Genomic DNA, 26,540 nt, shown 5'->3' on the forward strand with positions numbered 1-26,540 from the left:
GAAAACAGTTTTTAACTATTTATTCTAAATAGATGTAGGGGAAAGGCAGCAGCCTTGTCGCATCCCTCTTTCAATTTCATTTCCTTGACTCATTCCATCTCTTATTCTCACTTTTACATGTTGTTTCATATACAGTTACAAATAAGCTTCCATCCCTTCCAATCTACACAAATATTCTTCAGAATCCCTGAAAGCTTGTTCCAATTCACACTATCAAAGGCTTTCTCCAAGTCAACAAAGGCTACAAACATTTTGTAACCTTTTTCCTGGTATCTTTCTCCAATTATTTTCAGTAGTCCTATGGCGTCTCTCATACCTTTTCCCTTTCTAAAACCAAACTGTTGTTCCTCTATCTCTCTGCCTATTTTAGAGTATAGGTGCCTATTTAAAATTATCAAAAGAACTTTTGCTGATTGTGATATCAAACTGATTGTCATATATTCAGACATTTCTTGGCGTTACTTCTCTTCTTTATAGGTACTAAGATTGTTTCCATGAAATCTTCCAGCCATACACCTTTTCATAGATTTCATTGCATAAATGTAGCATTTCTATCTTCCCTTCACCCAGATTTTTTATGAGTTCTACAGGAATTTCATCACTTCCTATTGCTTTTCCGTTCTTCATTTTTTTTCAAGCCCAGGTCAAATTCTTCTATCAAAATGGGTGGCCCTTTGCCGTCCTCAGATACCTCGTATTCCTTTTCTATACATAAAGTATCTGGTCAGCTGTCTTTCCCATATAGATCTTTTACACACTCTCTTCCCATGTTCTCAGTATTTCCTGTTTGTCTGTAATTTCATTTCCATTCTCATCTTTTATCATCCACATAGCTTCCCACTCCTTTTCTGTAAAGTCCAGGCTTTGAATTTCAAGGTACATCAGGTCATATCTCCCTCTTTTTTCTAATTCTTCTATTTCTTCACATTTTTTTCATCCATTTCTCTTTTGCCTTATCTGTTTCCCTTCTTAGTTGGTTATTAAGTTCTCTGTATTTTCTTCTTCCTTCCTGTGTATTAATACGGTGCGTTCATTTCGATCTGCAGCCGAGAGATCGGGAGAAGCGTGGCGGGCGGCGCTTTCGGAGATGCCGACATTTGCGGCCTGTAATGCCCACTTATTTTTATAGACATATGCAGACATTTATATAAATATTGCAAAACGATCACTAACCTGTGTTATAACACGCAAAAGTTCTTCTGTAATTCATCCAAGTTCTGCTCTTATATACACAAAAAAATACGCTTTAGAAACGATGTTAAGAGCCACGTATAATAAAACATTTTAATCATAGTTTTGACCAGTAACGTCCTGCTTAAGTTTATATCCTTGAAAGAGTTTTGTGCCGATGGGGATCATCTGGAGGTTTTGAATGTGCAACACTGTATCAAGATTACGCTGTAGAAGAAACCGTTAAAAGTCAATAGTGTTCGTGAGCTTCCTTGCAATCCGAAATCTTCGAGCTCGAGTTTTTTGTTCCTTCGCGACTAGATGAAGACAGAGTTGTAAATATAGTGGCGAGCAATGTAAACCAAGAGCGTGTTAATTTCGTACTGTGCGCAAGAGTGTTATTCTTGGTTACTTGCATTTACTTGTTTGTGTTATTGTAGTGTGTATGTGTGACGTGTCAGTGAGACGATTGGAATGCCAGCCGCAAGATTCACGTTAGAACAAAGATTTTTTTATGTATGACACGTACCTACGTGAAAACAAACTCGTGTCGAGACGTGTGTAGGTAATTTGTACAGAAATTCCCATGCGTTTCAACTCCACACAGAGATACGGTTAGACATCTTGTCCTTAAATTACGAGAAACTGTATCGTTAAATTTTAAAACACCTAAGCAAAAACGACGGATTCTAACCGAAGCAAAACTCGATGATATTGGTGCAGCGTTAGAACGTTCTCCAAACAAACCTCTATGCCGTGTTTCACAAGAGGTGGGCGTGTCAAAATCATCGGCACATACAGTAACTAAGCTACTAAAATTAAAACCGTACTCTTATAACACAGGTTAGTGCTCGTTTTGCAATATTTATATAAATGTCTGCATATGTCCATAAAAATAAGTGGGCATTTCAGGCCGCAAATGTCGGCATCTCCGTCAGTGCCGCCCGCCATGCTTCTCCCAATCTCTCGGCTGCAGATCGAAATGGACGCACGGTATTTTTCCATCTCCTCCTTTCTTCCTTTTTCTCGAGCATACTTTCTGTGATCCATGGTTTCTTGCATTTCTTTCTTTCCCTGTACCCTATAGTGTCTTGGACGGTTATGTTAAGGCAAACTTTCATTCCTTCCAAGGTCAATGTTTTTAAACATGCTTTTCACTTCTACTACATTTTCTTTTAATTCTGTTTCAAAGATTTTCCTTTGTGTTTCATCCTTTAGTTTCTCGATGTTAGGTTTCTTTATTTTCTGTCCTCTTTTCATTTTCTTCCAACATAAGTTTATCTCTCCCACTACTAGTACGGGGTCTGAATTTATGTCAGCTCCTGGTAAGGTTTTTGAATTTTTGAGAGTTTCTAAATCTCTCTTGTACCAGGATGTAGTATACCTGATATCTTCTGCTGTTCTTTGGGCATGTCCATCTTTATCTTCTTCTCCTAAGCTGTTGGAAGTGAGTGCTTCCAACAATGAGTGAGTTCCTCTTCCAGAAGTTTATCATTAATTCACCTCTCTCGTTTCTTTCCCCTAATCCATATATTCCTACTGTGTTTCCCTCCTGGCCTTCACCTACTACTGCATTCCAATCCCCTATTACAATAATGTATGCTCTCTTCCTTTCTTTTTCAATGATGTCTTCTATTTTGTCATAGGTTTATTCTACTTTCTCATCTGGCAAATTGCTATGTGGCATGTAGACTTTCTTCTTCCCCTTCAGTCCTACCATAATATAGTACTGATATTACTTTATCTTTTACACATGGCACAAGTACAATGTCAATGACATGAATTCATTGTGATTCTCCTCCCAAGTGAAACATTCTGAATTCATCACCCACAAGTTCTCCACTTCCTTCCCATCTCACTTCCGATATTCCAACTATGTCTATTTTATTTCATCTCAATTCTGACTTCACGTTTTCTAATTTTCCTGCCTGTAGAAGGGTTCTTACATTCCATGTACCAATCCTTAGTTTCTTCATCTGTTCCTGTCGATTCTGTCGCATTTTGTTTTCTTGGATCATCATTTGCACCTCCCAGATATCCGAATGGGGGCAAAGTTTAAGTCCAGAATCTTTTGCCCTGGAGAGACTCTTCCTGATGTGGTTCAGTTGCAAGTTTTCTAAGGAATAATAGATGCAGTAGTTTCCCGTTACTTTCCACATCCCACTCTCTCTTCCAGCGAAGAGGTGAGGCGAATGGATTCTACTTCACTGGGAAGGTTGAATACATCCACGAACAGAAAATATATGTATATTACATTAGGATTATAAGACAGTCTATTGCATTTGTATCTGTGATATGAAAATAAAAAAAAATATTAAGAAAGCAGTGGGTAAAAAAATCAGTAAACACTTTTGTAATCTTCTTTCTTTTTTTTTAAAGTTTGGAACATGTATGTTTATATTATATTGTTCATTTGAACACATATTTGAACTCTGTAAATTTTAATACAGTATATTTTTTTAAATAAAATATTCCAAACCATGTAAGGAGCAAAATTACCCATACTGTCAACTGACCCCACACATATAGTCAACTCACTTCATATACATGGTGAATTAACAATACTGACACGCTTCAAAAAAACAAACAATAATTTACAAGTTTTATTAAAAATGGTGTAGTAAAAATTCATAGTGGTCAAGGAAACTGCAGGTATTGATTGCTCATAGCATTTCATTGACAGTAGATAGTAATTACTAAGAGCAATTACTAAGAGCTTCAGAAACTTGAACATAAAAACATGGTGAACTCACCCCAGTCTCCCCTACATGCATATCCCTCAGGCCATATATTTCGAAACATTTTGTGGTCATATTGTAGCGCCACTGATGTATTTTCAGGCTCTCACTACATATGTATTTCAAATAGAAAAGAATGCTGAAACCAAAATTTCAGTGCAAGATTCACGTGTTTGAGTTATTGGTTTTGTATTATAACAATTTAAAGATATTTCAATACTAAAGAGTTAACAACTTATTTCAAACATTTTCAGTTGCTGAAAAAATGTTACAAAAACTTAAGAAAAATTTGTTACTTAAATATGCTGCAAATGCATTCCCAAATGTGTTCGCTTTTTTTCATGTATTTGCTTCTTTAATCAGAGTTCATAGCTGGTTACATATGTTCAAGGTGCTTGCAAAATGTGTTCAGAAATCATTACAAGTTTCATTATGTTATACCCAATTACGTTATTGAACCAGGAAAACAATACAGTTTTAAATTACTTTTCCATCTGTGATCCATAGATGGCAGAACCAGTATCTTCCTGTTGTCTGTTCTGAATATTTGTCAGCTCTGAGAAACTGAAGGGGATAGGATTGGAATTTCATTTGTCCATCAGCAATAGGCAAAATATCTGTTGGAGAATTATCTCTAGAAACTAACTACGATATATCTTTTATATATTCTTGTATTCGCACTTTTCTCTTGCTCATTTTTGCTATGCATTTGTTTCTATGTAACCAATTGCTTATTTTGTGTATATCCAGTGCTTTAAGAAACCTGCACTCCCATTGGTCAGTTCATATCGGGTGCAGTGCCTAGTTGCCGCCATCTTTGCACGGTAGCTTACTTCCGCCAGTGTTCGTGCAGAAGTCACCCCGGCAACAGCCGAAAGTCACCGCGTTGTGGATATTCATCACAAACATAAGCCTAACGTGGCTACGTTTCATTCGGCATATCAGTGAAGTGCAGTGATATTTAGTTCAGTTTCACAGGAACATTACAGTGCTGATATCATTCAGTGAAGAACTAGTGACATGTTATTGTAAAACCGGCTTCCAATTTCATATAAACAGTTTACTGAGGCAGGAGTGCAGGACAGTGTAATTACGTGTTATGTGTACATATTTATTATTAATATAACGTTATAGTTTTAGTAAGTGCCTTCATTTTCTTTACACCTTAAGAAGATCGCGGTGAACTCAGCTCTATGGTGTCCAGGGAGACAATCAGGGTCCTACCGGGCAACAAACGAAATCAATATCCATGTCGAAACCTACAAAATGGCAAGTTATTGGTGTGAAGAAAAGTGGAAGATCTACAGGAGGAGTCAAAAGATTATGAACACACTATAAAATGTAAAGGAGTCATGCTGTGCTATTAGAAGCTATACTGTAGATACATTGTTTTCGAGTTGTGTTTACCAATTTCAGAAGGCTTCACTGAGTCAAATGCAAATTGTATGACATGGCAATTTCACTCGAAAATTAAAGGATGAATAATTTTACTTTGTAACTCATGCTGGTTGGCCACCATATTGTATTCAACTCAAAAATTGTAAATGGAAAAGGTGTGCTATGATATGATATATCAAATCAGGCTAGAATTTCACAAGAAATGCAATGGTGACATGTCAATGTATGAAATGAGAATCATTCCCAAAGTGATTAAGAAGGAGTGTCTGGGATTCCGTGGGATAGATGTTACTGTTCATCAATCAACCAGACGGAATTCTGACCTGGTGGTCATGGAAGTAATAGGTGCATTTTTGAAAGGCCTCCTATTCCTTAACATGACTGTCAATAATTCCATTAACGACAACTTCTGCTGTTTCATCTGTTTGTTTTGGACAATAAAGAAGCAGTAAATGAGAATTAGATTTGAGATTCATGCCACAGAAAGTTTAAGGGGAATGTTTTGAACTCTAAACAAAATTTACTGAAGAGCTATTTTGCAATATGTATCATCAAAGTAAAATTTCAAGTAAAATACAGAAACATTTGCTGCGGGGTCATGTGGATGTTTTGATGGGACAAGTGCCTCCCCTAACCCTTTAACGATTTGCATGTTTTACCCACAATTCAAATGAAGGGCTCGGGTGTCAAACATGGTAAGTGACATTTTGGTCATTTTTGAGTTACAAAGTAAAATGTTCCATCCTTTAATTTTCGAGTGAAATTGCCATGTCATACAATTTGCATTTGACTCAGTGAAGCCTTCTGAAATTGGTAACACAACACGAAAACAATTTATCTACAGTATAGCTTCTAATAACCTTGTTTTCTTAATGAACTCAGAAAAAACCAAAATGTCACTTACCATGTTTTAGACCCGAGCCATTCAAATCTAAGACCCCAGTACATAGGCAAGCATTTCATCTCAAAGGCTGTCATTCCAAGAGTACCATATCTTTCGACTCCTTTTAAAATGCATTTTTTTAATGTTGTTAGCCAAATATATTCGTAGTTTGAAATAAACTTATTTTGATTTCCAGTATCCTTTCTATATGTGTGGCTTCCTTTTTTCTCTTATTGAACATACTTGATTTTGCTTTTTCAGAGCTTTGCAGAAATTTGATTATATCAGTTACTTCTAGAGACCTGGGTGGAAAATTACTTCCAGTAAAGAACAGTCTACAATTACAGTACTACATAAGTAGTCTGAATTTGATCTTCAAATCTTCAGCATAATTTCACACTTCTGTTTCTTTAAATTAATTTTGATGCTTTTTTCAGAAATGCTGTAAATTCTGTAATTCGACTTTTCAAGCGACAGGAATGAACAAAATTTACAGCACTCATGACAAATCTGGTTTTTAAATGCCTTGATCTGAACAGGGTGCAAAAACTGCACAATTTTTTAAAATTTCTGTTATCTCTGTTCGGATACATGATAAAATTGCATATTTTGACAGGTTCTTATTAACCATTACTGCCCCCAAAAAATAAAATTTCAACTTTTTTCTTGAAATTTTGGATATTTCATCTACTAATGCCCCTTATATGTAACAAATACAAAATTTTGATGATCGATCAGATTTTCATTTTTTTTTTAATGTATGAAATATCATACACTAGACATTAAGGGTTACAAATACACGTTACTACCCAGTGTATCACATATCATATGTTAGAGACTTGTAGAATAGTATTGTTGATTGTAGGACAGTCTGAGATTTTTTGTTCATAAAACATAATAAACATATTGATTTTAATTGCTGTATTATCATTACAAAACTATATCAATGTTAGAATTGGACACATTATCATGTGAAAACAATATTATAGGCTTGCTGTTGTTCGGAATGTATACTGAAATGATAGTTCAACAGCTTCAATGAGCAGACGAGAAAATAAATTTTAGGGTGTGATCCAATATTACACTTTATACACACTGTGCACAGGTGGGGGATGGGAGGCTGTTTCCCCCACATTTTGCCACTTTTGCCCCTGCACTATACTATCCCTTATGTACCAAGGGAAACTAAACTGTCCTTGACCCCCCCCCCCCCTTGTTTTTGGCAACTTGACTCCCAGTTTTGGAACTCAATCGCCGCCACTGACTGCATTTTTGAAGCACTACCCACACCCATGCTGACCATGTTCCTCATGAACAAGATGATCTCTGCTTTAACTGCTCCTATCTCAATACTTTTTTTTTTGCAAAATCTATTTTACCAGTTGACGTCCACAAGATTTTTTCCCAGGGAGGGGCAAGGAAGGTAAATTTTTCCAGGGGGCAAACAAGGCACATTTTTCCCAAAAATAGTGTTGTTCCCTAAAAAAAATTGCTTGCATTTGAATTTATGGTGTTCATGCAATAAGTAACACATATTATTGTGGCTAATATGAAATTATATGTGGAAATACATCATTTTTGGTTGACTTTCATTTTCCAGGGGGAGCTGCAGCCCCGCCTTACCCCCTTTCCAGATGGTCATGATTCCTGCATCTCATTATCAGCATAATAATTGATTGGTTTATTTTATGTCGTATTTCGGCCACTTTTGGTTAATAGCAAAGATGAGCATGATATGATGAAATTGATGAAGGGACACTCACAAAGAACAAACATGACCATGCCGGGATTCGAACTCGAGACCTCTGGAGTCGTAACGCACTGTGCTAACAACTCTGATATGTTGGTTATTATGTATTAGTTATGATATATTAGTATTATATAAATAATACTAACTTGTAAAAATAATCCAAGTCTAATCTAGAACCGTTCTCATCATCTGCCACATACAGAATAATTCATAATTTCTGATGTCTGCAACTTACTCACTTTTATATAGATAAATTCGTATTATCAATACATTAATCAAAAATACAAAACTTTTGTACTAACATATAGTGAGTATCTATTATTTCATACGACGTTTCGGGAACAACTGTTCCATTCTTCAGGTTCTTTTTCTCGGATACCAGAAATATATCATAGCTATGACATTTGAGATGATTTGACGTGGCTATGACATATTTCTGGTAGCCGAGCAAAAGAACATGAAGAAGGGAACAGTTGTTCCCGAAACGTTGTATGAAATAATAGATACTCACTACACTTAAGTACAAAAGTTTTGTAACTTTGATTAATTTATTGAGAATACGAATTAATCTATACAGAATAAAGCAAGTGACGGCAGTCAGCAGTAGTACTCGTTAATGCCCAGCATATGAAATATCATACGCTCTTATCAAACATCTCCTGTAGCATATGTACATACATACAACATGGTTCGTAATGTAGCCTCAACACATATCAAAGAGAAAAATAAGTTTTCTTCACCTAAAAAAAAAATAGTTCATAAAGAGAATAAATATAAATTAATGTTGCTGAACATTTTTTAAGAAAAATCGATATGTTCTTTTGAAAGTTCTCTAATCAAGCAGATGAGGAAATAATGCAACCGAGAATGGTAGGTTGCATTTCTCTAGGCTCTAGGATGTCTTCTGGTATTTGGGCACATATGTTAACAAAGAAAATACCATAATGTAAAAATATTTAAGAAAATATAACAACCATGTATAGCGTATGAAATATCATACATTGGGGATTAATGGGTTAAGTTGTTTACTCATTTTGTGAGTTTATTAGCATAATTCTTAAAACTTTTGGATATCAATTAAATATCATTTTAAAATAAAGCATTCTATGCAGTACAATACAAGTGTAATATTTGAATGTTAAAAAATTTAAATAAATTCATTAGTATATCAACTACAATAACAATAAGATATAATAAAATTACCAGATTTATTTTAAATAACATGTTGCTAATTGGCCAATCCAAGAGATATTAGAACCCACAACTGCTGGAGAAGTATGGGACACGAGGACACATGAGAATATTGCTTTGAATTTTTTTCTTTTGAATTTTGTTCTATCTGTGAATATTTATATGTAGACCTACATTCCTCAATGCATCTGTATTCAGTGACGGTGATTAAAATGGCAGTTGCCCCTGCACTATGGCTTCCTAATGCCCCTCCCTTCCAGCTTTGACACCCAATCGTCACTACTCTCTGTAGATGTTCAATATTGTCAACAATGATCTTTATTTACAAACCTGCATTGGCAAGAATTATTAAGGCATCCTGCATCTGAGAGAAATGTGTTCTAAATATTGAACGTTAAATAGAAAATTATGGAAGAAAAGTCACCAGTCTCTGGTCTATATAAAGAACTTGAAATGAATTTCAGATTTTGTAATGCACCATTAAGATAAAAACACTAAATATGCTGACAAGGTAGTGTACACTTCAGTAAAAAACAAACTTAACACATGACGTTTCAACCCTCTATCAGTGTCTTCCTCAGACTTGAAACGAAATTGCCCCTTAATTTCCAATTTTCAGGTTTATGAAAATTTACAAGTAGTTCTGGATGATATTTTTAAGTGCTTGTAAACTTTTTGATTCTGCCCCTCCCCCCACCCCCAAAGTTAGGTGCTTCTGGATGGTTAACATATTCGCTGAGAATGTAAAATATCCCTGTTTTTTAATTCTCCAAACAAAGCTGCAGAGAAAAAATGCTCGATGGTACTTTGCCCATGTAGTTGAACATGACCAACTGAACATAGCAAAAGTAGGAAATGAAGTTACCTTTCCACTTTGGCTGAGGCCCTTCCATATAATGAAGTAGACAAGGATCCATCCCAGGAACAGACAGCCGACCAGCTCCCACTGCATTCCTCCGAGGTTCTCCATTCCTTCCGTTATCCTGAGAACTCGCCTCCTGAGGGTTCACATGAAAAGGTATGTAAGTATATTTGAAATACACTTGCATTATAACATATGAATGCAGATAATATCGACCATCTCCATGATCGACATCTCACTCCACTGGTGATCGCCCACCCTGGAATGGAACCCAGGAATAACCACGTGGCAGTCAGATAAGTGGGCGATCACATAAATAATTACAGTAGAATTATATTTTTGGTTCAATAATAAAATCAACAACAAGAAGACGAAAGTGTAAACATAAGCGTGAATATTTAAGATGTGTTCCAGAATGTCATCAGAAAAAAAAGGTCTGAAATAGACAGATTTTTTTAAAAAAATAAATAAATGAGAGACTCGGACATGTGTTAGAGGTACTTTATACAAACAGAAAAAATCACTCAAAAGACAGTAATTTTTTTGTACAATATGAATGAGATATAATACGTATATCTGACATAAATTAACGAAAGGGAAAACTTTTGTCTGTGAAATCCAATGTTAAAGCTGTTACTAGAGGTAAAAGTTTCTACTGGAAATATAATGGATATAAGTGTGGTGGAGATTCTTCAATATGTGAAACTATTGCCACAGGCTGAAAGGCCATAAAACACAGTCTTGTACAAGGAGCTAAGATTTCATTAATAACTACTACATATAAAACTGTCATTCTTTTCTACCAGATGCTAGTGAGAGAGAACGATACAAGATCTAATATTGCCATGGCTCTAAAGCCAACATTTAAATCTAAAAATGTTTGGCAATAAGAGTTAAGTATTGGAATCAGGAGCAGGGCCGGTGCTAGTCATTGTGCCGCCCTGGGCTGTGGCGGCAGATGCAGCTTCCTTTCAAACGCCCCCCCCCCCCCCACCACCATTATTACACAGCAACGGGAAATTGAAAATCAATATATTCCTAAGTAAAACATCAAACTATAAAATAAGTAATGAGACTTGTTACCTTATTTCAATACTATTAAGCACAAAAGAATATCTCGCTCGACCACAGTTAAACCACAGACTAAGATACTTCTTTGTCTGTGGTTAAACTTTTATAAATGCGACACTAATTTTCTATTATTATTATATTTTATGAAAACTATCTCTCTCTCTCTTAAACGTATCTTAAATGTAACAAGTATTAGGAAAGAAATGAAGGTTTGACTTCATATATGTTTATCGTTGTAGGTCTGTGATGTATGATTGGATATTTAAAAGAATTACATGTAATATTCCAGGATCTGCCGCGTGGGTGATCTAAGGTCTGAATTCTTTCCTGCGTTGTCCCCACATAAAGCGGCTCTCGGGTTCACCCAGCATCAAATTAATGCGTACCTGGGGGGCAACCCTGGGAGGTAAAGGCGGCCGGAGGGTGTGCTGATCGAATCACCTCCAAAATGGCCGTCAAGAATGTGTGTTGCCCTAACCCCCACATCCCCTAAATACGATTAAATGAAGTGGTGCTATATGCACAGGGAACTTTACCTTTGCATGTAATAAATATTCCTTTTCGTATAATGCTATCTATCTTGCATAAAATGGAAACAAGCATATAAAATGGAAACAAGCGTGTTTCAGACATGATTGACTGAAGATTGTATTTTTATTAGCCTTAATTTTACAAAAACATTTGTTCTCCACTTGCCACAGTTAGCGACAAAGTTAAAAAGTTCGAAGTTCTACACTCACATTAGGTGCAAAATTATGACTTTTTATCAGTTTACGGTCTCCTTTGGTGTAATTGTTTTATTATAGCCGAAAGCACTTTTAGTTCATCTTTCAATTCAGTAGCCTGTATGTACCGGCAAGTTTTCTACACTTTTCAGACAAATGATCAGATGGCATGTCCTTATGCTTACTAATATCTACATAAAATAAATTGAAAATTCACTATGATGTTTAAGCTGCTCAAATCTTTCTCTTAGAACTAAAATAATCATATAGGACCTGGCAGTCACAATAAATCAACTTTGTATCGTTTTTGTGGATCTTTCTCACACTGAAACTGCTTCTTCTTTCAATTTCGGCCCTGTACAGTGTTGCCTATCTTTGGATCATCTATATCTAAATTCGATGCCAATTCTTTCTCATCATCGCTGCCCCCGACGTCTCCACGAGTGGAAGGATGCCCTGCCAGGCTGCCAAGCGGTGTCTAAGAAGCTTTGAAATTTTTCATCGCTCCTGCTTTTTTGAAAGAGCTGATATGTTTGAAAGAAATCTAACACATTGTAGATTAATGTTTTGAAGACATTTGCTCATTACATTACGCAGAGTAAAAAGTCATACCAGATAACTACTGAGGAAAGGAATGTAAAGTCACGCAATTGGTTTGCAATACATTGAGCCTCATGTGTGACCATTTGGACAGTTTTATTGTCGACAATTATTTGAAGGAGCTCATCATAGACCTCTGAGTTAAGGCATCGAATATACTTTCCCACCTTGTGGCACTCAGTGGTTTTAAAGTAAGACTACTGATACGTTCCTTCAAACCGGTGGGTTGGCATATATTAACTTCCAAGTTACATAATATAATATTATAATTTTCAAGGCTTATTTATTTCTTCTCTTCAAATTTTGCCGCCCTAAAAATTTGCTGCTCTGGGCGATGGCATGGTTTGCCCCCCCTCACCCCGACCCCCTTCCACCGGCCCTAATCAGGAGCATATGCAGGAAAACAATGAAGTTAGATATTTGATTTATACTGATTTACATTTGTACAGAGTGCGGCAGAATTCGTTAGACAGTTTGAAATTCCAAAACTAAGGCTCTGTCCGAAAGGTACAAAGTACGGACTTGAAGTGTGGTCTTAGCGGAAGTGAAGTCACCTAGTACAGTTCGAAAGCGCCAAAAACAGAAGTACGCAAGTGCACAGCTTGCCGTACAGACGGAAGCTAACTAGGTCACGTGATTTCCACACTCGTTGTTCATTTGTTTAAAATCACGGAGGTAGAAAGCCAGCAACACAGGTTATGGGCCAGAAGTTGTTGGTTAAAGTTCTTATATTGTGTAGAAATATATGTATACGAACATTTGAAAATGCTAAGTGATTTCTATGGTGAAAACCAAGTGTTTAAAACATGGGAAAAACAACGAGTACTATGTTTTATCTACTGATCATATTTGGCGCTGTAATTGAAGTGCAATTCGAAAGACTTTCACTTCCAGTCCACGACTTGAAGACCGCTCTCCAAGGTGAAAGGAGAAGGTCCAGGGAAGATAACTGGGCGAGGAAAGAAGAGAAGAACATACTCGGAGGATGCTCGCTTCAAGTACGGTCTTGCACTTTTCGGACACGGCCTATGTCTTGTAATATAAACTGATGATCAAACACTATATTGCTGCAAGGTACATACAAAAGCATTTCATTTGGTGTTTACGATTTGAAAATAATATCAGTGAGATGAGCTCCATTCTTTTGCAAAATAGGGGTGTGCGGGACCCCGAAAAGTTGGGACCGGGATCGGGGAAAAATTTCCTGTCCCGATCCCAACTTTGTCGGGAAATGGCGATTTTTTTTCCCGTCCCGCACACCATTACTGCAAACATCTCTGCACGCTGCATAACAGATTCCATCGTCTTGTGCAGCATCTCCAGTGGAATGTTCTGAATTTCAGCTCTTATGGATTCCTTCAGCTCTTCGGTATAGTGGGGTATTTTCTGAAGGTCTTCACCCAATTTAAAATTGTCTGGCGTGTTGGAACCTTCCCATTTCTTCCGATATTAAACTTACGTCTGAAGTCATGTTGCGTTGCAGTAACCGAGCCATTGTTCTTGAAAAACCGCCACAGCATACGCGCGGTGCTCACTTGACCAGACCTCCATGTCTACTGAAGGCTTGGACCTGCTTCACTAAATAACGAGTGAACCAGCAGGCTATCTATCGGCAGACGTGAATGGCGCTAATTTCAAACTGTCTAATGACTTCTGCCGCACCCTGTATGTATATAATTGCAGTTTTGGTTCGAAAATGAAACTGAGGTTCAACTAACAAATAATGTAATTTCTCAAGAAGATAATTCTGCTGAGCGCATGCCATGGCTCATACAAAAATAAAGCAATTTTAATAATTATATAGTAGGCATACTCCCAATATTCCTCCACAGGTGTGGTGTGGTTGGCTGTATCGTTGTGAGGAAGCAGCTGATGTGTGTGGTTCTCCGACCCTTTGAAACAGTTTTCTGTATTCCACCAGTTTCCTGTAAATAAGAAAGTAACTTGAAGTAAGACAAACATAAACATGCACTCTCCCTCGTCCAGACACTATATGTATAACTTAATAATCTACGTAAGAGTTTGTCCTCAATCACCGACTGATCAACACGCAACTCAAAATCCCTGGACCTAGACACTTGGGTTTTTCTTTTATGATGTAAACATCCGCCAACAAGGGGAACTTCACTCCTGGGGAGGGGGTGGGCACCCAAATGCATGGTCCTAGAAACATAAAGTGTCTTCGTGACAGAGGTCCGCAACAGATGGCGCCATGTGTAATATACAGAGGCGGCGATTGGAGCGGGCATTCCCCCCCCCCCCACACACACACATTTTGCCACTTTTGTCCCTGTGCTATGCTAAACCTTATGTACCAAGGAAAGTAAAATGGCCTCGCCCCTCAGTTTCGGAACCCAATCGCCGGCACTGGTTATACACACACAAACAAAAACACACACACATATCCACATATGTACAACATATCCATATGGATGTAGCTTAATAAACCTTTTCCTGCTCTCCCAAAAATAGGGAATAGTTGAATGAACTTACTGATCTTTAACCGAATCAGGTTTTACCATATGGTTGTATTTTGCCGAAATGTGTACACGCTGCTGGAAAGCTGGTAACTGCAGTCGCATTGCGGGTCTCCCTTCTCGCAATACTGTTCCTCTCACGTGTTCATTGGTGGAGTCGTCTCGCGTCACTACTTGCGCAGAGACTTGTTTTCGTTCACCTGCTCTAGAGATACCTGTGACAGAATATACTACGGCTTGACCAAGATAAGAAGGCCCATGTGGCGCTATATTCGCATTGCTCACAGACACGAGAGACGAGGAAGGTAGAGGAGAAAACAAATGACTCCATTTTAGTTGGCAAGTTTACCAGTGTCATTCTCATCTGGGTTAAACTGTATTGTGGAATGTTCGATATCTCAATTAATCATTTCCTATGTCTGTCAATAGGAGTCAAAAATTCACAACAGGAGGCATTATACAGCAGCAACCTGTCCGTAATCCATAAAGTTGATTTTTGGTGGGTGGAATGCGACAAGATAATAATTTTAGCAAAACATTAATTGTCTCTGTTTGGATATTGAGAAAACTAATTGCTACAAAGATAAAATTGTGTATAGATTCCATAGCACTGATGAGTAGTAGTCATGGACCATGGCGCTACTTTATAGTAAACGGAGCTTCAACTTCTTTATTTTATGAAGGGTGTCCCAACAAAACGCCGGATTTGAATTGCGCCATTGTCTTCTTGTTGTTGTTGGGATAGTGGCACTGTTCTTAATGTTTAAGTACTGTTGTTTTATTTGAATGGTGTGGATATTGAACACTTGTGGTTCTAGCAGGATGGCTCTACCTGCCACACCTCACACGAGACGATTGCCTTGCTGCCCGACAAAGTTTCGGGTCGACTCCTTTCGCGCAACAGCGACCAGAAGTGACCTGACTCCAAGGACGTATTTAGGGGAGAGGGGTCTATGGGACCAAAAGGACTTACCATGTACTAAAATTAAATAATTAAAATGTAATTGTTTAGCCTTGGTTATATAATCGATGGTTATCTATTTCCACCGAACTTATTGGAAGGCAAGAACTTGGGCTCATAGGGCTTTGAGTTTGGAAGATTTATGCACACTACTACAGCGTGTTCAAAAAGTGACGCAACCTTACGGAAAATCTCATGCTGTGTTGGTAACATCTCACAGATAACATTGAAAAGTAAGTTTGGAAATATACATGTGTTTCATTGTTGGATTGAAAAATCGAATAACTGTGGCACGGTAAAAAGCGTGGAAGATATAACCACTTGTGTGAAGAACAAAACGGCAGTCACTCCAGCACTTCATGTAAAAAATGTAATAAGAAATGTTTTCCCATAAGGTTGCGCAACTTTTTGAACACCCTTTATTTATAATACACCCTGTTTAATTTGATAAAGTTGTGTTAAAGTTGTCAAATCATTTATAAAGAAAGAAAGAAAAATGTGTAAGGTGCAAAGTTCGAAAGTTGAAAAATAACAGCTTTCTTATGACTAGACCTCGGATTTTAGTTTTTTTTATAGTGCCTAAAAACTATTTTGCTTGTTAGAACCTATTTTAGATTTATGCGCCTAAATCAAGCCTTTTGGGGGGGTTATATATTTTTAAAGGTTTTAAAGGATTTTTATGTCACACAGAGGCATTTTCTTTGTTTGACTAGGAAAAAATTCAATGACGAACGTATTTCCCTTCCTCCAAGTCCATGGTGATTTTTCAAAGCTCTAAACAAATCAAAATGTCTGACGCTACTGTTACCTGTACAATCCAAAGTGGTCTGATCTGTGTGGTCTTGCTCACTTTCACGTCACTTCGTTGCTTTGGAACATTCAAGCCTAGCAAACTAACATTTCAGCATTGAAGTTTGCACCATTGACTATGTTTTTGTCGAAAGATTATTTTCAGTATATAAGATGATCCTCACAGACAAAGTTGCGGAGTTTGACTGTGGATAACATGAAAAAAGAGTGTTGCCTAACTATACGGCGAAGACTGAATTTTAATAGCAAATTTCCAATGGTAAGTTCTGCCATCGCCGTAGGGATATGCAACACGCATAACGTTATGCAAGATAGTGTGTATTTCAGGATATAGGTGTCCCATTTTCATTACCGGTGACTATACCTAACCATTTTTCAGAAATTTTGAACTAATTAAAGTTTTTTTGAACCTACTTCACGATTTTTCGAGCCTAACTTACGATTTTTTGAACCTATTTTAAGGTTTTTCGATCCTATTTTAGGATTTTAGAGCCTATTTTAGGAACCTAAAAGCACACTTTTTAGAAACTAAAAATCCGAGGTCTACTTATGACCAAAAGAGTAGAGTTGATTGTTCCGATGTACTAAATATTATGACGTAATTGTATATTATGACGTAATTGTATGAACGCCAATTAAAACTTAGAAAGATGTAGATGTACTAACCTTTATGTATGACACTAATGGCGCAATGTTTAAATTTTATACTTATCAATGTACAAATATTTGTTAATTCAGAAAGATGTATCAGAACCTTTCAGATAATTTGTCAAAGCTAACTTATGTATAAACTACACATTTTATTGTAATTTGAGAGACATTTCGTCTTCATAACTTGCTACACAGGAGTTCGAGGTTACCTAGAACGGATATAATTTCGCCAAATTCTCGTTGCTAAGGGAGTTGATTCTAGGTATCCGTGCCTACGTGGGTCTGTTTACAGGTCTAGTGTTGAGTCGCTCACACCCCGCAGGTTTTTATACTAAGTAAAGTTCATAAGGACGATCTCAGGCGGATATTTAAGAAGTTACCATGATTAAATCCGCTTTTACCCGGTTTCTCAGTCTCGCGCTCCTTTCTACCCAGATGTACATAAACTGACTTACCACAATAAATCAATATAAAACCTATATCCGGTGGTTCGAGTCGTTCTTTCTGCCCACCTGAGATGGTTCTAGAGAAGACCTTTGGAGTTCCCGTCATTGTGACTTGTTACCCTGCCCCAGTGTCGGGGCAACAGTGTTTTTTTCCTTATTGAAATATTTATCAATATGTTAATTAATTGGGTAATCAAGTGTATAAACATATATATATATATATATATATATATATATATATATGTGTGTGTGTGTGTGTGTGATTAGTGTAAATCAATATATTATGCATTTTTAGGTTCGTATTATTCCATGTATAAATTCCACGTCTTTCGAACGTTCAAAAGAAAAGGCGGCAGTTTAGCTGTTAAAAGATTAAAAATTTTGAAAAAAGGGCCGTTGGCAACAGACGCCAACCAAACATATATAAACTCCCAGATGAGAGTAGGGGAGGTCGGCTGTTGGAACTGAGACTTGGAAGGGAGAGGCTGTTTTTTGCTTCGGTCAGCTAGGACCGGAGGACAGATCTCCCGAAACGGATGCTGTAAGAGATTGGATTGCCGGGCAAGCTAGTGCCTTGGTGTCCAGTTTACAGGTAAAAGGTTGGTTTGTACTGGATGTTATTTTGAAGTAATTACGGTGCGCCGGGCAGCCTAGTGCCTTGTCACCGTGGAGGTTGAGAAATGTACACGTCGGGCGACCTCGCGCCTGGTAAGACGTTTTCTTGGAGTAACGCGAGTCTACCTTGTGACAAGCGTACTCCACATGTAATTCATGAAATGTAAAGCATCCAGTTACAAACAATAGAGATTTTTCAACATCAATGGCCCGATAATTAGAGAAATGAACGTTCGGATACGACATGTATATACTTCAAATTTTACGTTAATTAAACTATAGAAAATATCCAAAATTTCCGTTTTTTATTTCACAGATGCTGGGCAAGGTAATTTATCCCCCTATAGCAATAAGGTTTCGCAAAGGTTATCCGTTGTCTCTTGTAGTTAATTATATAATTATGTTGACTTGTAGCAACCCACGTGCATTGTCGTACAAAGAAAGATACCCCTAGACAAATCTGAGCCGAGTACGAAGTGCACCGAACCTCGAGTGCGGAGGTAAAGTGTGGGGTGGGGGCAGGCTAGTAACATATTTATTTGGGGTCTCTGTCCGGGATTGAACTTAGTTATTTGAGGTCTTGTCGCAAGATATTGAAAGAGATTTTTGCTTGAAAGTTGAGGAGAGAAACGTACGAGGATTGAACCGATGATCTTGTGAAACAGAAAAGGGGAAGTTACAAGAATGTCGCTTGGTAACTCGAGCAGGTCCAGCCCGACCGCGTAAGAACTTTTTCTGTTGTTGAGGAACAGAGGTGCGTTCCAAGAGTGACAATGGAGGAAATTCGTTTGCCGCTTCCGACATTTGAGGGAAATGTAGGGAAGGAAGATGTTTTTTCGTATCTGGATAGGATTCAAGATTACGCGAGAACGCTGAAAATTTCTGAAGATGATCTTCTGAAGCAGTTTATTCCTCTTTCGTTGCGAAATGAAGCGAGGGAGTGGTTTTTGTTCACGGGACCGTTCGGTGATTTTTCACAATTCAGGCATAAATTCTTGCAGGCTTTTCATGGATTGGATTATCAGAGAGAAGCAGAGTTATTTTTGTCTCAGAGGTTTCAACTTGCTAACGAGGGATTGGCGGAATACGTTCGCAAAGTTGAAAGGCATTTTAGTAGGATAAAGAATTCGGCTTCTGCACAGGACAGAATAGACTTTGTGAAATCGCACTGCAATCCGGTATTTAGGGATTATTTGTACAACAAGACATTCACTTCTATGAGAGAAATGAGCGAATACGCGCTGGAATTGCAAGCGGAGTTTTTGAAAAGGCAGAGATTCAAGTCTTTCGTTTCTGAAGACGAAATTCGTAACTTGGCGCTGAGAAAGTCCGTCAATCAGGAATGCGAAGAGGAGAGGGGGAGGAAGAAATCTGATATTTTCTTGGACCCTGTGAGCATTGGTTTTGACCGCCCGAAAGTCGAGCGCTTGAGGCCTGAACATGTGGTTTCACGCCCTTCACCCTCGCGGCTTGCGGTAGGGCTGAACATGTGGTTTCACGCCCTTCACCCTCGCGGCTTGCGGTGAGGGATGAAAACAAACAGAACCGTTTTTCGAAGGAAGAATGCCAGAGAAATAAATTATGCTACACTTGTGGACAAAAAGGTTGCAGAGCTTCAAATCACCGTAGGGAAAACAAGATTAATGAACGTGGGAAGGAAGTAACAAAAAACGCGTAGAGTCGCCACGAATTTGTCAAGTTCGTGGCGTGGAAACTGCAAATTTTACACAGAAGGAAAATATTTCACCTCACAATGTAAATGTTAAAGAGATAAGGGAACCTATTGTTTTATGCAACGTGACTAACGTGGAAGTACACGCATGTATTGATACGGCGTCGTCCAATAACTTTGTGTCTTTGGAGGTTTTCGAGAAAATGAAGGCAAATGGAGTAAAATTGAAGGGTTGTAAAACTAAAGTAATACTTGCTGAAGGAAATGTGGAATCTCTGGGGAGCGCTTACGTGAATATTAAGTTTCACGGACTCAAGGCTCGGGATCAGATATTTGTGTTATCTAATGCTAATCATGAAATGTTAATGGGAAGGACATTAATGGCCAAGCTGGGACTATACCCATGATTCATGTTAACGGGTGGGCAAATTGAGCCTGATCTTTCGAAAATCGTGCTTTTTGATTCGCCGTCGACACGTGACAGCATTGATGCTGTTGGTTCTAGGGGACTGGGTTCGACCACGGATGGAGTCGAAGGAGTCCGAGAGAACGTTTCTGCTTGCGGAGCGGAGACACGTAGCAGCGACATCAAAGGGGAGGGTGTTGACGAAGAGAGAAGGATTGCCATGCTGATGGAGGGTACCGATATCTCAGAGGAAAACAAGCCGAAATTGATTGCCATACTGAGAAGACATATTGATGTTTTTCAAGATAAACCGGGATTAGCAAAGGATTACGAGGTTCGTTTGGATGTGAATAACGAGAAGCGATTTCGAGCGAAACCTAGGCCACTTTCTGAGCAAAAGAGGAAATTAATGAATCAGGCTGTTGAGCAGATGCTTGAAGACGGGATCATTGAAAGGGGTGACACAGATTATCTTTCACCGCCTATCTTTCATGTGAAGACAGATAACATATGTAAAGTGATCATCGACAGCAAAGGCTTGAATAAGAGATTGGAGGCTAGACGTAGAGAAATACCTGATATTAGGTCGACAATATGTAAGCTTTCTGGGGGAACTATATTTACAGTTCTGGACATTCCGTTTGCATTTGCAAATATGCAGATTTCTGAAGATACAAGAAAATATGCAGGTTTCTTGGCAGAAATGGGAACGTTTAGATACAAAAGGTTATTTTATGGCTGTCGTAGTGGACCTTTTCACCTTGCAGAACTGATGCAGAAGACGCTAGGAGAGCATTATCAAACTGATGCAATATGTTATTATGATGACGTAGTGATTGCAAACGCTACCGAGGAAGAACAACTGAGAGTGTTGGATTCTGTCCTGGGAAAGATGAAAGACAAAGGACTGATGATTAGTTATCGAAAGTCACGGCTCTTCAGAAAGAAAATTGATTTTCTTGGGTTTACAATTTCAGAAAATACGATATCTTGTGCAGAAAGTAAGAGGAAACAAGCAGAGCAATTGCAGCGCCCGAGAAATATCAAGCAGGTTGGGAGACTAGTAGGTTTCTTAAATTTTCTGTCAGATTTCATACAGGACCAAGCAAAAATTTCCAAACCGATCACGGACTTGTTACAAGGAAATAGGAAATTTTCTTGGAGAAAAGAACAAGAAGAGAGTTTGCAGAAGTTGAAGGATGCAATTGTAAATAATCCTGATCTCAAGATTCCTGACGTTTCGAAACCGTTTCACTTATTTGTAGACTGCTCTGACATAGCGCAGGAGGACGATAAAACCAGAAAATTGCAGACTGTTGCATTTGGGAGTAAGAAGCTGTCTGAAACTCAGCGTTCTTATTCTGTCACAGCGAAAGAGTTATTTGCGTTGACCATGGGTCTGGAGAAATTTGAATATTACTTTCTGCAAGCACCGGAAGTGATAGCTTACACTGACCATTCTGCGCTCGTGGATATCTTGAAATCTTCTCAGATTCCGAGCCACATATACAGAATGATAAACAGGGTGACCAGGTTTCCAGTTACAGTAAAATACATTGCCGGTAGAAATAACACAGCGGTTGACTACTTGTCGAGGATCGAAGCGGGATTCTCTGAGAGGGAGAATTACATTGGAACTTCAGATGCAGAAGATAATTATCCGATAGAGGACATCAAGCCTGAAGGATATTTCAGATTAGAGATGCCTGATGGGACGATAATGGAACATCATGATATTCCTAAAGTCGAAGGCAAAGTGTGTCAGAAATTCGACCGGAAGCAGAAAAGGAAAACGGAAGCGATGTTTACAGATGCAGCTGGCAACACTGTAAATGGAAGACAGACGGACGGACAGACAGAAACTTCGCCGCCCGTAGATCTTAACGATAAAGAAATGTGGAAAGGAGAACAACAGAGCGATTCTTATTTGTCGAAATTAATTGGATGTTTAAAATGGAGAAGAAGTTGAAACAAAGGATTCTCGAGAGAAGAGAAAATTTGACTTTTATCTCCAACATTCCTGTCTCGATGATGATAGACTGCTTTACCGTTTCGTTGACGAAAACACTGGACTTTATCCACCGTTTAGCTCCAGATTGAAGCTGTGGGTACCAGAGAAGTTGAAGAATGAAGTACTTAAATCTTCGCATGATGATTTATTATCTGCGCACTTTGGACATGGAAAGACATTGTTTAAGGTCCTAGAGAATTATACTTGGGACGGAGTAGTCAAAGATGTCAGTAACTATTGCATAAGTTGTATCACTTGTCTTCAGTATAATCCTGACAACAGCAGAAAGATGGGATTTATGAACTCGAGAAAATCTACTGCGCCTGGATACAAAGCGTTTCTGGACATTTTTGGACCACTGCCTACAAGTACGAAGGGGAGATACAAGTACTGTTTAGTCATTCAAGATGAGTTCTCAAGGCACATTAGTTTGACACCGCTTAGAACTACAACGGCGAGGACGATCTCCCAAGCATTCTTGAAGTACTGTTTTCAGTCAGGTTTCCCGAAATACGTTGCCAGTGACAACCAGAGTGTATTTCGAAGCAAACTGTATTCACAAACGTTGCGTTCTGTGAATTACAAGCCGGTCTATATTACGCCATATAGACCGAAGGGAAATAAATCAGAAGCAGCTATTAAGATAATCAAGCAAGCACTAGGAAAGTTTTGCAGAGAACACTCGTCGTGGGCTGAAAACTTGGACGCGATAAGTTTTGCCATTAATAATGCAACGAATTCGATGACTAGATTGAAGCCGTCATTCTTGTTGTTTGGACGTGATTTGTACACACCGCATGACACTCGGAAAATGGAGCTTCAGAGGGAAGATGGAACCGGGGATGACGTCACGGCGGAGAGACAGATGGATTACTTACGTCATACAGTTAAAGGAAAGAATGGGCGTGACTTTCGAATTTGCAAGAGAAAACGAAGAAAAGACGACGCAAAAGGCGTCAAAGGCCTACAATAAGGGCAGAAGAAGGGTTAATCTTCGTGTCGGAGATCGAGTACTGCTTCAAGAGCACAGAATTTCGTCTGCTTCTAATAAGAAAACTGCGTGCTTTTTCCCGAAATTCAAAGGGATCTACAGAATTCTGAATTTCACTACTCCAAATAATGTTGTTTTGGAAAAGGACGGTGAGGGGAAGAGAGTTCTGGCTAACGTTGACCAGCTGAAGGTCATTCCGAGAAGAAATTTGAGAAGTGTGAGGGAAACCATTCGTCCCTAAATTCTACCCTGAGAATCCATTTCAAGGGGAGGGGTTAGAAGGGCTGTGAAAACTGATGGAAAGGAAGCCGAGTGACCGACTTCTTGTTTGTACAGTAGTTAATTAAGTTCCTGATTTATTGTCGCTACTGTGGCGTTTTTCTGCGCGGATCGTAATAAAACTGTATTACGTTAAATTTCCGCGTAGAAAATCCGCACATTTCTCCTCATAATCTTCGGTACGCTTTGCGTCAGTGTTATCGGATACTAGTTGATCGATTGACCGCCAGAGGTCACCAGTGGCATTTCTTCTGTTCTGCGATCACGATCGACGAGAGAGAGCAGTTCCGAACCAGCTTGCGAGTCGTAAAGGAGTTTTGGTGTGACGACACGAACTTGGAGAGAAGCAGCGACTCGCGGGACTAGACGTAACTCTCCGTCGTCGATTACAATTGGTAATATGGGATTACCTTTTTTCTTCGAACAATACGAGAAGCTGTTCCATTTTTGCATCGTGTGAAAATAAGACGTTAAGCTGCTGGTGTTTTTGGACGAACGAAGCCAACCAACGGAGATGATTAAGCGAAGCATTCTTTGACTATTGACCAGTTTGATCGTCGTTTTCTTCCTTCCCGGAGTGCAACCAGAACTATGAAGGTGCGATGGGACAAGTTGGAGAAGGGAAGATACGAGTAACAGGACAGCATATTTGGTACGTGCATGGAGACGACCCATTGGAAGGCGTTCCCCCTTTGATTCAACAGTGGTCAGCTCTAATTAACCATGGTGTACGATTGTTCAAATTATCGAGGTATGTACTTTACGACCATTTTTTATAAGTGATTGTTAAGTTGCATAAGAGCATCAAACAAAAAAAAGATAGGGGTTTGTCTCAAAAGGAATAAGGCACGTGTAATACTGCTAAAGATTGACCTTTGTAGATTTTAACGATATCGTTGTATACGTTATTCTGATGTTGTCAGTTTTTTTTCTATTTTTATTGTATTATCTTCCGGTTAAATTGTTAAAAGTTTTGAAGATTTGTTGTAGTGGGGGTTAGAAGAAGAAATTGTTACAGTTATACAATGTACATGTTGTTGATGGAAATACTAACCATTCTTCGTTGCGAGGTTGGTGTAATAAATTTTGACTAAGTGTCGCAAATTAAATATTGCAGTATATATTTATCCCCACTCAAAGAAGAAAACTGTACTTTAGGTTATATACTGATGAAACGAGATTGTGAATTATTCTGGGACGGACTCGTGGCTGTATTTACTCGTTAGTTTAAGAGTTAAGTTGGTCATAGCTTCATATATGTATTTTTGACCTTATTTTTAAAATATCCTTGTTCAATGGATCGCATGGTGCCGTTCAATTTGGATCTCGTCAGAGACTGAGGTGACAGTACAAAATACTCGTCGTTAACCTCCAAACCGTGACTTTTGTGACTGATTGGTTTGTTTTTTTTCCTTTTTTTTATAGCGTACATGTAACTAGTTCTTTCCACGGACTCTTTGCGCGCCTTCTAAATTTTGATTACTATTATTATTATTACGTACGCAACCTCTCAGTTACAAAGTTCCTTGTAGCAGATCTGGTTTGATCATATATATATATATATATATATATATATATATATATATATATATATATATATATATATATATATATTTCCTTTTTAGTTGCTAAAAGTAAGAATTAAGTTGGGCGTTTTTGGGAAAAAAATTTTCCCCTTATATTACAATTGTGGGTCCTAGCATTACAATAACCTCCTTCCTATATTTTTTTTCTTCTCTTTCCTGGAATTTTGATTTCACCTTTGCCCCTTTAGGGAATTCAGGGTTGCCAAAGTTTTTGGGGGCTAGTTGGAATAACAGAAATTTTGCAAATTGATTACAATTCTATTTCAACATACCTTCATGTTGCAGCTCAGTACCTTTATTACATATATGATATTACCGGTTACCCTTTTGTTTTGGTTATTTATTTTTTGGAATTTGGGGAATTCTCCCCGAGCGGTCCAGATAATGTCAGTTCCCCCTCATGGCCATTTGCATGGATCGCCGACTTTTCCATTCCCGCATGTGAACATACAACCTTCCCCCTTTTTGCAGTCACCAACCTTTCGTACCCCCAGAGAACTTTTACTACCCCCCGACTATTCATATATTACCAATCACATTAGATATTCGGTAGCAGTTGATCTTGTACAGGCTTTACCGCATACGGATGGTTCTGACCCCGACCAATTGTTTCATTTTTTGTTAACTTTCTACAAAGCCTTCAAACTAAATCTTTTAGATTTAGAATCATTATTATTGATGGCATTTTCATCAATAATGGGATTACTTCGAGAAGTTTGGTGCGATTCCCTTATTGAGAAATTTCCATGGCCAATGTTTATACGAGTTATTTGGTATCCCTTAGTTCCCTTTTCCAAATTGCACATGTTGCTGGACAAATATCTAACTCGCCTTCAAAGAACAGATGAATTTCTTCTTATTGCCGACGTCGTCCCTCTCCGAATAATTACCAGCCTCGTAACCCAGCAGTTTGAATGTAACAGGTGTATTGACTATCACAATTTTGGTACTGTATTAAAGTTGTTTATATGTATTAGAATATTAAGGTTTTATTGTGGATTTGTACTTAATACAGTTTTTCTTATGTAGACGTGTTTATTTAATGTTCAGTATTTCAACACGGTATATCTTATAAACATTTTTTAACACATGCTCATAAAAAAAAGATTAATTATTCAATTCAAATCTAATTTCATTTAGTAACAATCTTTTGGATATCACTTACTGTGAATTTTTGGAGTATATATATTTAGGGTTGTTTGTTTTACACAAATTGTAATTGGTGCTCTTATTTCTCGTTGTATTCC

At 38.1% G+C, this 26,540-nt stretch overlaps 1 protein-coding gene across 3 annotated transcripts in view; it reads right to left on the minus strand.

Moving 5' to 3' along the window:
- The window catches only part of LOC145989853 (sodium- and chloride-dependent GABA transporter 1-like), a 271,956-nt gene that overhangs the window by 60,085 nt on the left and 185,331 nt on the right, over positions 1–26,540 (minus strand). For all 3 annotated transcript variants that reach the window (XM_083125309.1, XM_083125311.1, XM_083125310.1), the window contains 2 exons: positions 14,202–14,313; positions 9,996–10,128 (listed from right to left, as the gene is read on the minus strand). In XM_083125309.1, the coding sequence (XP_082981435.1) occupies positions 9,996–10,128; positions 14,202–14,313 (245 nt within the window). The remainder of the gene's footprint in view (positions 1–9,995; positions 10,129–14,201; positions 14,314–26,540) is intronic.

This window comes from Lepisma saccharinum, chromosome 7 (assembly GCF_977018435.1).
Source record: "Lepisma saccharinum chromosome 7, izLepSacc3.1, whole genome shotgun sequence".
NCBI classification, from domain to species: domain Eukaryota; kingdom Metazoa; phylum Arthropoda; class Insecta; order Zygentoma; family Lepismatidae; genus Lepisma; species Lepisma saccharinum.